At 37.3% G+C, this 13539-nt stretch overlaps 1 protein-coding gene across 2 annotated transcripts in view; it reads right to left on the bottom strand.

The window, feature by feature from the left end:
* Nucleotides 1-13539, bottom strand: part of DNAJC24 (DnaJ heat shock protein family (Hsp40) member C24) — a 65451-nt gene that overhangs the window by 51612 nt on the left and 300 nt on the right. For both annotated transcript variants that reach the window (XR_004300642.1, XM_032413875.1), the window contains exon 2: nucleotides 12695-12838. Coding sequence is in view for 1 of the 2 variants with exons in the window: in XM_032413875.1 (XP_032269766.1) it covers nucleotides 12695-12805 (111 nt within the window). In the remaining variant the exon portion in view is untranslated. The remainder of the gene's footprint in view (nucleotides 1-12694; nucleotides 12839-13539) is intronic.

The raw sequence follows: 13539 nt of genomic DNA, 5'->3' as shown, positions 1-13539 counted from the left end.
TAGTAGAAAACTAAAATATATTTTTAAAAATGGTTCATAAGAAGACAACAAGGGCAGCACACTTTTATTAATTAGTAAAGCCCCTATTAATAAAATGCTGCTGGGAAATACTGATTCAATTGCCTTTATTTTTATATAGTAAATTATTAGGTAACAGACTTAATAGAATGTGAAATAAATGTCTTTCGGGCTAATTCTGCACTTTACATTTATATATATCTATATTTATTAAAGCATTCTAAAATATCTTAATTAGTAAGAATTTTTGCAGAATTGGGACCTTGAATAAGCACTACATTTACAAAAACTGAGAAAAGGAAACAGTATTTACTAAATCAACATACATTGTAAACTTACCAGCCTACGATTTAGCAATATTTTATCCCAACAACTAATTATGTAGGAGGTGTTAAATTCGAAGTCTTCTGAACTTGGAAAAGTACACGTAATAAATGTGCCTCTTTACAAAATTAGATACAGAATGGTATTTGTCAAATGCAATTTTATTCTCCCAATTGTTTTGTGACATCGTTGAAAAACACAGACTGAGAAAAAAAAAAAAAAGGTAATTCAAATTGGAAAGAATATAAACTTTAAAGTCTGTTTTTGAAAAAAAAAATCTGATAAACACACTAAATAGTATGGTTTCCCCTTATAATTTTCTTTTTCTCAACTCTATTAGAAACTCTAAACTTATACAAAAAGAATAGGGAAGATAAGTTTCATTCATCTATCACCTAGATCCCTTCATAATTAGAACAGAGTTGTAATTATGTCTGACCTTCTGTAACACCTTATTACCTGTACATGAATAAGGAGTTCCATGGATATCCAGAACACTGAAAATGATGCCTTTAAACAACCATAAACCCTTCTGGATGGCAATTATGAGATCTGATACAATGGGAGAGAGTCTATAGACAGAGAATATGTGATCAAGTCTAGATTTTATCCCTTACTCATTGCGTGTTTCAGACAAACCACTTAACTGTAACTAAGCCTCAGTTTTCCTCAACTGCAAACAAATAATATTACCTACCGTATGGGACTGCTGAGAGGATAAAAACATACAAGATGTGAAAGCATTTGTAAACTGTGAAGTACAATCTATAAAGGACAATACACATGCTACCAGTTACATATTTATTACTACATACTTCCTTGTCTTCTTGAACAGTTCTAAACATAATTTAACCAATGGCCGTAATTACAAATTGCTGTGCTAAGCTGTAATACGGGACCGAAGTCACCATAACCCAGGCTAAAGGAGGCCAAGATGTGAGGCTGACTGTTTCTGGTGCTTCTTTACAGCTTTGGGTGCCCTCTGTACAGTTAGTGCTGTGGTGAGACATAAAGCATACACAGTTACCTACAGGGAGCCTTCCCAGAATAATGCCAGTTAAAATCCTCTCTCCTATAATTTGCTGCTCCACTTCCTTTCTCATCTTCTCTCAACAGATAACTCTGTCTTCTTCACAGAGAAAAAAAGAAACCACCACATAAGAGCTGATCGACTTCCTGCAACCAAACTGACAAAAGAACCTGCTCTTGTATCCATCCTCTCATCCTTTTGTCCTGTAACAATGGACACATTGTTCTTACCAAAAGCTAATCTTTCTACCTATGCTTCAGATCCCATGCCCTTATGCTTTCTGTCAGGGATTGTTCTCTCCCATAACTTCAATCCCAAGCCTTCTCTTGGCTACTTCCCAGAAAATTTAAACATGCTCAAGTCTCTCCGGTCTTCTAAAAGGAACACAGGAACAAACATTTTATCATGCTCCAGCTATCCTTGTTCTCCTTACTTGCCAGCTATACCTCTCCTGTCCAAGAGAAATAATAGTAAATGCACTTCTACTCAGGGGAGGTATGCACATGGAAGGGGGACATGCGGGGAATCAGAGGAGGCAGGGTTAAAACTAAGATAATTTTGAAACGAATTAAGAGTTAATAGGCTGAGGTAGGGGAAGAGGCACAGTGGATCAGGGAGAGATAGCAGCAAATGCAAAGGCACATAGCAGAGGAAGGGTATCTGGCCCCTAAAGGGAAATGAAAATAGTTCAGGGCTCCCACTAAATGACAAATTCATACATACATTTATCCTTATTCCCTCCCAGAACTCCACTAAAATACCTGCAAAGGAGTACTAATTTCTTAAAGGCAAAAGCATTAATGCATAAGAACAAATATAAGAGGAAAAAAGAGAAAAAGCAGATGAGAGACACCAAAATTTGAGAAGATAGAAAACTGATCAATATATGGTCACCAACCATTCGGTGTACCTGAGAAAACTGAAACCTAAACCTGAAGCAAGAGACAATTAAGAGGCAAGCTCATTCCCAAAGAGGCCAGACAAACTGAGGAACTGAAGGCTTTAAGTACCTCTGGGAGTGGGGTTGAGGAGCAGGACTAACAAGGAAGACTGGTTGAGACTTTAGAAAATGTAACCAGACCTCCAGCTCTCCTCCTCATCATAAAGCCAGGTATCTCCTCTCTCCTACCACAGCAGAAAAACCAGAGGTTTACTGTGTGGGGACAGATCAGAGAATGTTCTGATTTGGATATATCAGGGTGAGGGGTAGAATGAAATGTTGCACTGAGAACAAAAGGAAAAAGGAAAGTTAACACATGGAGCAATATGAGCCCATGTTCCCATCTTCTCAGGCAGGAGATTTGAGAATTCCCCTCTGAGGAATGAATTCAGATGCTGTACATTTGGGGTCATCCAACAAAATAATTGACTCTACCTTATCAAAGCCCCCAGTTATGCATAGGAACCTCCAAATAAGCTTGGAACATTTCATTCTTTTTTAAAAAAATTTTTGTATCATTTTATTTTATTTATTTTTCAGCATAAGTATACTATTTAATCCCCATCCCCCCACCCACCTCCCCTCTGGTAACTATCAATTTGTTCCCTATAGTTAAGAGTCTGTTTCTTGGGATGCTGGGTGGCTCAGTTGTTAAGCATCTGCCTTCAGCTTCAGGGTCCTGGGATCGAGCCCCGCGTCGGGCTCCCTGCTCAGCAGGAAGCCTGCTTCTCCCTCTCCCACTCCCCCTGCTTGTGTTCCCTCTCTTGCTGTGTCTCTGTCAAATAAATAAATAAAAAATCTTTAAAAAAAAATAAACTAGGGGCATCTGGGTGGCTCAGTCGGTTACGAGTCTGCCTTCGGCTCAGGTCATGATCCCAGGGTCCTGGGATCGAGCCCCGCATCAGGCTCCCTGCTCAGCAGGAAGCCTGCTTCTCCCTCTCCCTCTGCTGCTGCTCTGCCTACTTGTGCTCTCTCTCGCTCTGTCAAATAAATAAAATCTTTTAAAAAAATAAACCAGTAATTCTATAAAAAAAAAGTCTGTTTCTTGGTTTGCCTTTTTTCTTTGCTCATTTGTTTTGTTTCTTAAAATCCACATATGAATGAGATAATGTGATATTTGATTTCTTTCCCTTAGCATGATATACTCTCTAGTGCTAGCCATGTTGTTGCAAATGGTTAAGATTTCATTATTTTTTTTGACTGAATAATATTCCATGTGCATATACACCACATTTTCTTTATCTGTTCATTTATTGATAGACACCTGGGCTGCTTCCATAGTTTGGCTGTTTTAAATAATGCTTCAATAAATAGGCGTGCACATATCCCTTTGAATTAGTGTTTTTGTATTCTTTGGGTAAATACCCAGTAGTGTGATTACTGAATCATAGGGTTGTTCTATTACTAATTTTTGGAGGAACCTCCATACTGTTTTCCACAGTGGATGCACCAGTTTGCATTCCCACCAACAGTGCAAGAGGGTTGGTTCCTTTTTCTCCACATCCTTGCCAACACCTGTTGTTTCTTGCGTTGTTGATTTTATTAGACATTCTGTTAAGTGTGAGGTGATACCTCACTGCAGTTTTGATTTGCATTTCCCTGATGATGAGTGATGTGGAATACCTTTTCATGTGTCTGTTGGCCATCTGCATGTCTTCTTTGGAAAAATGTCTGTTCATGTCTTCTGCCCATTTCTTAACTGGATTATACAGTTTTTGGATATTGAGTTATATCAGTTCTTTTTGTATTTTGGATACTAAACCTTTATCAGATATATCATTTGCAAATATCTTCTCCCATCAGTAGGCTGCCTTTTAGTTTTGCCGATTATTTCCTTCACTGTGCAGAAGCTTTTTATTTTGATGTAGTCCCAACATTTTATTTTTGCTTTTATCTCCCTTGCCTCAGGAGACATATCTAGAAAAATGTTGCTATGGCTGATGTCAGAACAATTACTGCCTATACTCTCTACACGGATCTTTATGGTTTCAGGTCTCACACTTAGGTCTTTTGAGTTTATTTTTGTGTATGGTGAAAGAAAGTGGTCCAGTTTCATTCTTTTGCATGCGACTGTCCACTTTTCCCAACACTGTTGGAGAGACTGTCTTTTCCTCCTTTGCTGAAGATTAACTGACCATGTAATTATGGGTTTATTTCTGGGTTTTCTGTTCTTTTCCATTGATCTATGTGTCTGTTTTTATGCCTGCACCATATACTGTTTTAATTACCACTGCTTTATAATATAACTTGAAATCTGGAATTGTGATACCTCCACCAGTTCTGCTTTTCTTTTTAAAGTTTGCTTTGGCTATTTGAGGTCCTTTGTGGTTCCCTACATATTTTAGGAACGTTTGTTCTAGTTCTGAGAAAAATGCTGTTGGTATTTTTATAGGGATTGCATTAAATACGTAGAATGCTTTGGGTAGTATGGACATTTTAACAATATTTGTTCTTCCAACCCATGAGCATGGAATGTCTTTCCATTTCTTTGCACCATCTTTAACTTCTTTCATCATTAAAAGCCCTCTGCAAAGTAGGTCTAAAGAGAACATACCTCAACATAATAAAGGCCTTATTGAAAAACCCACAGCCAACATCACACTTAATGGTGAAAAACTGACAGCTTTTCCCCTATAGTCAGGAACAAGACAAGAATGTCCACTCTCACCATTTTTATTCAACATAGTACTGGAAGTCCTAGCCACAGCAATTAGACAACATAAAGAGACAAAAGGCATCCAAATTGGTAAAGAAGAAGTAAAACTCTCACTATTTGCAGATGACATGATACTACAGATAGAAAACCCTAAAGACCCCACCAAAAAACTCCTAGAACTGATAAATGAACTCAATAAAGTCCCAGGATACAAAATTAATGTACAGAAATCTGCTGTGTTCCTATACACTAATAATGAAGCAGCGTAAAGTGGAACATTTCATTCTTAAAGATGAACAGATGACCAATGATGACCAAATACAGGGAAAAGAACCTCTATGACAAAAACAAAAGAGACAAAAACAAAAACTCGAAGAGGGGCGCCTGGGTGGCTCAGTCATTAAGCGTCTGCCTTCGGCTCAAGTCATGATCCCAGGGTCCTAGGATCGAGCCCTGCATCGGGCTCCCTGCTCAGCGGAAAGCCTGCTTCTCCCTCTCCCACTCCCCCTGCTTGTGTTCCCTCTCTCACTGTGTCTCTCTCTGTCAAATAAATAAATAAAATCTTAAAAAAAAAAAAAACAACTCGAAGAAAAAGAAGAAAACTTTAAAAAAAGAACTTTATTAACCTTAGAAAGATATCTTATTCCTAAAACAATAACAGGAGGCCACACACACACACACACACACACAGAGAAATTCAGAGTTGCTAGAAATTACAAATACAAAATCAATGGAGGAATTAAAATATAAAGATGACTACATTCACACAGTTCACTCATTGAACAAATACTATTTTGAGTACCTCCTACTTTCCAGAGATAGTTTAGTAGGAGGTAAGTTAGGAAAATATCATGTCCTAGAAGACAAGTGAAGAAAATATATCAAAGAAGAATATGTGATAAATTGTGTCAAATGCTGCTGTTATATAAGTAAGGTTGACAGTTCAAATTTATCACTTAACAAAGTGGTGTATGCCTGTAGGAAGAGGTCCCATCCTTGGAATGCCCAGCCACAGTGTTTTTCCCCCTTTCCAAAGCTTCTTCCACAGCTTACCAAAAGTACCTAGTAGCCCTACCTCTCTAGCCCAAAGCAATTTACCCAGTCATCCGCATCAACTTTGCTCAGAAGCCTTCAGCTCTATGTAGCTTAGAAGGAAACCAAGTTAGGAGGAGAAATTTTGGTTTTTTCTTTTTTTTAAACTGAGTTTGGTCTGGAAAGTTCTCTCCTCCACATTCCATCTCTCCGTAAGGAGCCAGTACAGCAAAGCTTATCTGGAGACAGTTGGGCCAATCATTCTTCCTTTTAAGTGTCTTTTTTTTTTTTTTTTTTTTCCTTTTCTCACTTTAACCCTCCTTCTCTGGGACTTCTGTTCCTCACATTTGTAGACACTTTAACACAGGACAGTGGTCCCACACCCCCCTCTGCACCAGAATCATCTGCCCAGCTGGTAAAAACTGTAGGCATCAGGGTATCAAAAGGCACAAGGAAACTTTTTAACATTATGGAAATGTTCCATATTTTAATTGTGGTAATAATTTACACAACTATATACACCTACAAAAAAAATCTCTTTAAAATAAATTTACAATCTAAACTTTGACACTTCAGAAAATAAAAAAGGGAGCTATTAATTATGCCAGGACAACAAGCATAAACCACAACTACTCTGGGAAAAGCAGGATAAATGGTCATCTCAGTAATAAATCAAAGACTAAGTACTGACCACTGGTTTTAGCAAGATGGATACTGTGAAATAATAGAAAATATATACACAAGTCTCTGCCTCCAGTTTCTGGCACTGAATTCTTAAATCCTTTGGAATCCTCTAGGTGATTGGAGTGTCTTTGTTCTAATAGGGTGACTCCTGGTGGCCTCCTGGATGGGGGCTGCTCACGAGAAAGTCTGAGCCATAACTTGAAGCTTGGCCCACCCTCCACTCTCCAGAGAAGGGAAAAGGAGTGGAAATGGAGTAATAATCAATCATGCCAACCTGATGAAGCCTACATAAAATTCCTAATAGCAGCACAGGGTTCAGAAAGTACCTGAATTGGTGAACACACACCTACAGGCTGGGAGGGTAGCATATCCCAACTCCACTAGGACAGAAGCTCCTGTACTATGTACCACTTCATCTGGTTGTTCGTCTGTATCCTTTATCATATCCTTTATGATACAATAAACTGGTAAACATAATTATTTCCCTGAGTTCCGTGAGCCATTCTAGCAAATTATCAAACTCAAGGAAGATGTCTGGGAACTCTAATTTATAAGGGGTTCAGTCAGGAGTTCTGTCAGTCAGAAGTACATGTAACAACCTGGGATTTGTGATTGGCATCTCGAGTGAGGGCACTCTTGGGGGAGTAAGCCCTTAACTTTGTGGTATATCTGATTCTATCTCCAGGTAATGTCAGAATTGAAGAGAATAATGGGAAATCCTGCTGGTGTTGCAGGAAATTGCTTGACGTGTGGAAAATCCACACATCTGGTGACAGAAGAATTGTGTGCGGGTAAAGGAAAAACACAGGACTGTGTTTTTTCCCCTTAAAGGTATCACTGGCAATCTTGATAAGAGCAGTTTCAGTAGTGGTGGGAGCGAAGCCTCACCAGAGTAGGTTTAAAAGAGCTGGGAAGAGAGAAACTGAAGAAAGGAAATAGAAACAACATTTTGAAATGCTGTTTCTGCTACAAAGAACACTGACTTGGGGCAACAAGTGGCAGAAATGGGTTGAGAAAAAGGTTTTGTTTTTTCAAAGATGGGAGAAATAATGGTACGTTTTAATGCTGATAGGAATAATCCAGGAGAACCAGCCAGATATCCCACAAACTCAGTTTTTTTGTTTTGTTTTGTTTTTAAAATAGGGAACTGAGAATTCAAAGAAACCCAATGAATCCAAATTCAAAGCGAAAAGACCGTCCCAGAAGAGAAGAAACCCATCACTGGTTTTATCTTTGGCACAGCAGCAGGAGTAGGAAGCCATCACAGACATAGATAAGAAAGAAAACAAACTTTTAATCAATTTTAAAGGCCGACTACAGACTGGCATGACAATTCAGAGTTCCCGGGCACCCAAGGGTATAGAGACTGTACCCGCCCACCAACTCTATCCCACAGACGTTTGCCAAGTGCTCACAAGAAAGAACAGAGAGAGGGCGGGAGAGCCAAGAGTCACCTCCTGAGGCTCTGGCACAAGTGGCCCACTGAAGTTAGAGAGCAGTCCTGGAGAGCTGAGAGAAACCCTCCAAGGAATACAGACTTCACGCTAAATACCAGGCAACAGTCATCCATAACTAAAAGAGAGACAGGAAAACTGGAAGAGACTGAGAGACACCATTCTTCACATGCAGGGGGTCTGCTGAAGTCTACAGACAGGACAGGAAAGCTGAGACAAATCCTGACGGGACTCAAGCTCTGCTAAAGGGATGGTGCTGATCCTGCTCAAATCATCTGAAGCCTGTGGTGAAATGAATCACTAAAGCAACGACAACCAGAACAATCTCAGCTCAATTACAGGCTAGACTGACTTAACTTGTGCACCACACAAGCTGCCTTACAGAAGGGGCATGCCCATGCCTAGGAGTACAGATAGTATTTACTTCTATGTCTACTTTTCATTTACAAACAATTATTGTCATTCAATAAAAAATGGTAAGACAATGCAAAGAACCAAGAAAATGTGGTCCACCATCAAGAAAGGATATAGACCATCTCTGGGTTAGATGTTAGACTTATCAGACAAGGACTTTAAAATAACTACAGTTAAAAAAAAATAATAAAATAAATAAAATAACTACAGTTAAGTATATTAGATGAGCTGGTGGAAGTGGTACATAATATGTGTGAAAAGATGGAAGACATAGGAAAACCATACAAAAAAAGGAGACAGGAGAAATGCCAGATATGAAAATTAGATAACAGAGATTAAGAATTTCTTTAATGAGTTTATCAGCAGATGGACACAGTAGAGACAGTGAAATGAAGACAGGTTCAGTGAAATTATGCAAACTGAATTACAAACAGAAAAAAAGACTAGGGGAAAAAAGAATAGCGCATCAATAACTGTGGTACAATCTAATATGTAATTAGAATCCCAAAAGGAAAAGAGAGGAAGAATGGAGCAGGAAAAGAAATGTGAAGACATAATGGCTGAAAATATTCCAAAAGCAGCAAAAGAAAGGCATCAACTGCAAATCCAAGAAACTCAGTTAAGCCTAGGAAAGATAAACACAAAAAATCCCCACATTTTAGGCACATGACAGAGAAACCACTAAAACCAAAAGATAAAGAGAAAATCTTGAACGTAACCAGAGATAAAAAGATACATTAAAAAGAAGGGAACAAGGATATGAATTAATAGCTGAATTCTCATCAGAAACAATCTAAAACAAGCTTTTAAAAGGAAAAAAAAAAAAAAAAACTCTTGTCAATCTACAGTTCTCCAGCCAGTGGAAATAAAAAATCTTTCCAAAATGAAGGCAAAAAATTCCATAGATGGAAAAAAGGTGATACCACATAGAAACATCATAAAAAAAAATATGATACATAATACATACCAATAAATCTCTTTAAAAGAATACTGAGTAGAAATATTTAAAATAGCATTATACTCCAGAGTTTACAGCATATCTTATCTTTGAAAGTAAAAACAAAGGGGAAGGAGGATAGTAAATGAAGTGTGCTGTTGTAATGTTCTTACACTGTGGAGTAATGACATTTTTTTGAAGGTAAACTTTTACAACTTATTACATTTAATCTCTAGAAAAATCACTAAAAAACACACAGAGAAGCATAATTGAAAATTCAACAAAGGAAATAACACAGAATAATAAAGCATACTTGATTTACCCAAAAGATGGTAAGAAAGGCAAAACAGAGGAACAAAAGCAGACCGGACAAATCCAAAGGGGTAAAAAAGAAGATTACAGATTTGAACCCAAACACTGTCAATAATTACATCCATAAGTGTCTATTACACTTACAGAAGGGGCATGCCCTTCATTGTTTGTGCGTAACACCCAGTGCTCCATGCAGAACGTGCCCTCTTTAATACCCATCACCAGGCTAACCTATCCCCCCAACCCCTTCCCCTCTGGAACTTCACTATATGACTTCACTTATATGCAGAATCTAGAAACAAATGAACAAACAGAAACTGCCAAGTTGGTTAAGCACCTGACTTGATTTTTTGGATCAGTCATGATCTCATGATGGTGGGATCAAGCCCCACAAGAGGACAGGCTCCACGCTCAGCAGGGAGTCTGCTTGAGATTCTCTCTCTCCTCTCTGTTCCTCCCCGGTATTGTAAAATACCATTTACAATAGAACCAAAAACACCAAAAACTAGAAATAAATACGAAGTGTAGTACTATACTGGAAGTTCTAAAATATTTCTGAGAGAAATTAAAGATAATTTATGTAATGCAGAGACATAATATATTCATGGATTAGAAGACACAATATTGTTAAATGTCCATTCCGACAAATGGATATATATTCAATACAGTCACAATTAAAATTCAAGCAGGATTTCTTTAAATGGAAACTTAGAAGCTGATTCTAAATTTCTATGGAAATGCAAGCAAACTAAAATAACCAAAATAAACTTGAAAAGAAGGATAAAATTAAAGAACTTAACTTCACGTGACTTTGAAACAGACTATAAAACTATAGTAATCAAGACAGAGGTATTAGTAAAAGGACAGACAAATATACCAAACAAAATAGAATCTAGAAATAAACCCTCACTGCCAAGACATTGACAATATAATGCAGAGAAGAAAATCTCTGCAGTAAGTGAACAGTTGGATATCCATACTGAGGGAAAAAAAAACATGACCTCTCCCCTCACACCATACACAAAAGAGTCAGAGGTCTAAAGGTAAAAGCAAACTATAAGCTTATAGAAAAAAAACAGTATTTTCATGACCTTCTTAAAGACACAGAAAGCAGTAATCAAAAAACAAATGTGATAAATTGTATTTCATCAAAACAAAAATCTTCTGCTTATCAAAAAACACCTAGGAGAAAATATACACAATGTATACACAAGATCAAGAATGTACTTAATTTTTTAAAAAGACACTTCAGAAAAGATAATTATACAAATGACTAATAGTAACATTTAAAAGTGCTTAAAATCATTAATCAGAGAAATACAAAATAAAACCACTTGAGAGATCACTATAAATACAGAATTGTGCAGTGGTTCTCAATGGGATGGGGAGGTTTACAATTTTGACCACCAGGAGACATTTTTAGTTGTTACGGGCATCTAGAATGTTGCTAAACATCCTACAAGGCACAGGACAGCCCCACATAACAAAGAATTATCCTGTCCAAAATGTCAATGGTGGCAAAACTGAGAAACTCCCAATTGATGAAAGAGACAAATAGCATCAAATGTTGGTGAAGATTTAGAGCAAATGGAACTCTCTGATATGTTACAGAAGGGTATGCAAAATGACTGATTCACTTTGGTGTTTGACAGATGCTACCATATTAAATGTAAATGGCTTCTCCTTGCCAAATTAAAGGTCAACGTGGCCTACAAGGCCTGCATGATCTAGACCCATTCTACTTCTCCAGCCTCATCTCTCAGTTTAAACGAGGCACAAGGATGATTCAGTAGTAGGAAAAAATTTTCAATCAAGTCTACTTGACTTTACTGAGAGAAATCCTAAAAATTCTGAGATAAAAGAAATCTTAACATCATTTAGTCAGCTTATTACCTAAAGAAGGGATATTAATACATTCCTGATGGTAAAACATCCACATCTCTCACAATAAACACTAACAGTTTTGGCAAAATCTCAGATCTATTTGACAAAAACTACAGAAACAACTAATGCTGTATAAGTAATGGTCCTCTACCCCTTTTGTAAACTGGGTTAACGGGAAACCATTATAGAGTTACTGATATTGACTTAAGACACATCACAATATAGGTTGAAAAAAATTAAACAGTTCAGAAAGATACTATATAAATACCACAACTCATTTCACCAAAGAATGGAGTCACATGAAAAACAGTGTATAAATGGCTTAAATTGGCACCATTCAATAAAAACATAACACAAACTATAAATGTAAGCCACATATGCTTTGTTAAAAAAGTAAAAAGCAGATTAAATCCATTTTGATAATATAATTATACTATATGCAAATATATGTGCGTATATTATGAACAAAATATGCAAAATAACAATAAACCCAAAATATTATTACCTCAAGATGTAATCAACATAAAGTTTACATTATTTTATATTCTCTTTTTATACTAAGTCTTCAAATGCATTTTACATTTATAATAAATTTCATTTTGGACTAGCCACATTTCAAGTGCTCAATAGACACATGTAGCTAGTGGCTACAGGATACTAACACTGCTTATTACATGACATACTTCTAAGCATTTTACTTGGACTATTTCATTTAATTCTCTCTGAGGCACATACAGGGGAAAGTAATTTGTCCCAAGTTCCCACAGTTAGTGGTAGAATCAGGATTCTAAATCAACCAGCACGACTAAGATCCGCTCCAAACCACCATGTTTTCCCACCTCAAATTAAAAATTTTTTTTTACAATATTACTGAAACTTTCAATTAATCACATTAATATCCTAATTCCTGCTTTGATATTCCCATTCATTTTATAGAAACCTAAATCTCAGGTCACATAAAAAAACCTGTTTACCCCCCCATGATTTAAATCTTTAAGAAATGACTTACCATTAATATGAGTTTTTGATACTTTTGTTTTAGGTCTGACACACTTGCAGATGGGTCTGCCCCCAGAATGCTGTACCAATCCTTTTTTGGTATCTGCTCAAATGCCATCATCCATTGAACAAGAAGTGGGCCTTCTCAGATCAGCTGAATAAAAATATTGATGACAATTCATTACGGTTTGCAGGATCGAAGAAATAAGCAAGTAGTTTCCTAAGTTCTTTAATAGTTGAGTAAATCAGGATTATAACGCAAACCTGATGAAGCATATATTTTCATTGAAAACGCCCCAACAATTTCATGTATAAGTATACAGACAAGTATGGGAAATCTGTTTCACGTTTCATGATACACGCTTGTACCTTAAATTAATGAATTACAATAGCATTAAGAAAACAGAATTCGAAAATGAACGCGAGCGGTGGATGCCCTCTAAGAAGGTATTTCTGCTTGTCTCGTGGTAAAAGCCGCACATAGTAAATACTCACTAAACACAATAGAGGAATTTAATAAATGTTTACAGAATTTAAAAAATGTTGAAAGCAAAACAAAACAGCAAAGAATTAAAATGAATTTGGGAGCATTCCCTCTTAGTGTTTCCAGTTCACATTTCTTCCAGATTACCTTAAAAGAATAATACGGGAAACAGCTCGGGCAGGTAGACAACATGAGTCCCTCGGTTACTGGCGTTTACAAAGAAAGAGCTCCTGAAACTGCTCAGAGGAGGATACTCCAGCCCTCTAGACTACCGAAGAGACCTCGCCAGGAGCCCCAGAAATCAAGCAACCTCTTCCCACAGCTGTGAACTTCAAGGCGCGACGGGGGGGGGGGGGGGGGGGGGGGGGGGC

Source organism: Phoca vitulina, unplaced genomic scaffold (assembly GCF_004348235.1).
Source record: "Phoca vitulina isolate PV1807 unplaced genomic scaffold, GSC_HSeal_1.0 scaffold16, whole genome shotgun sequence".
NCBI lineage: Eukaryota > Metazoa > Chordata > Mammalia > Carnivora > Phocidae > Phoca > Phoca vitulina.
The sequence above is the reverse complement of the archived record's forward strand: the minus strand, read 5'-3'. Positions and strand labels throughout refer to the sequence as shown.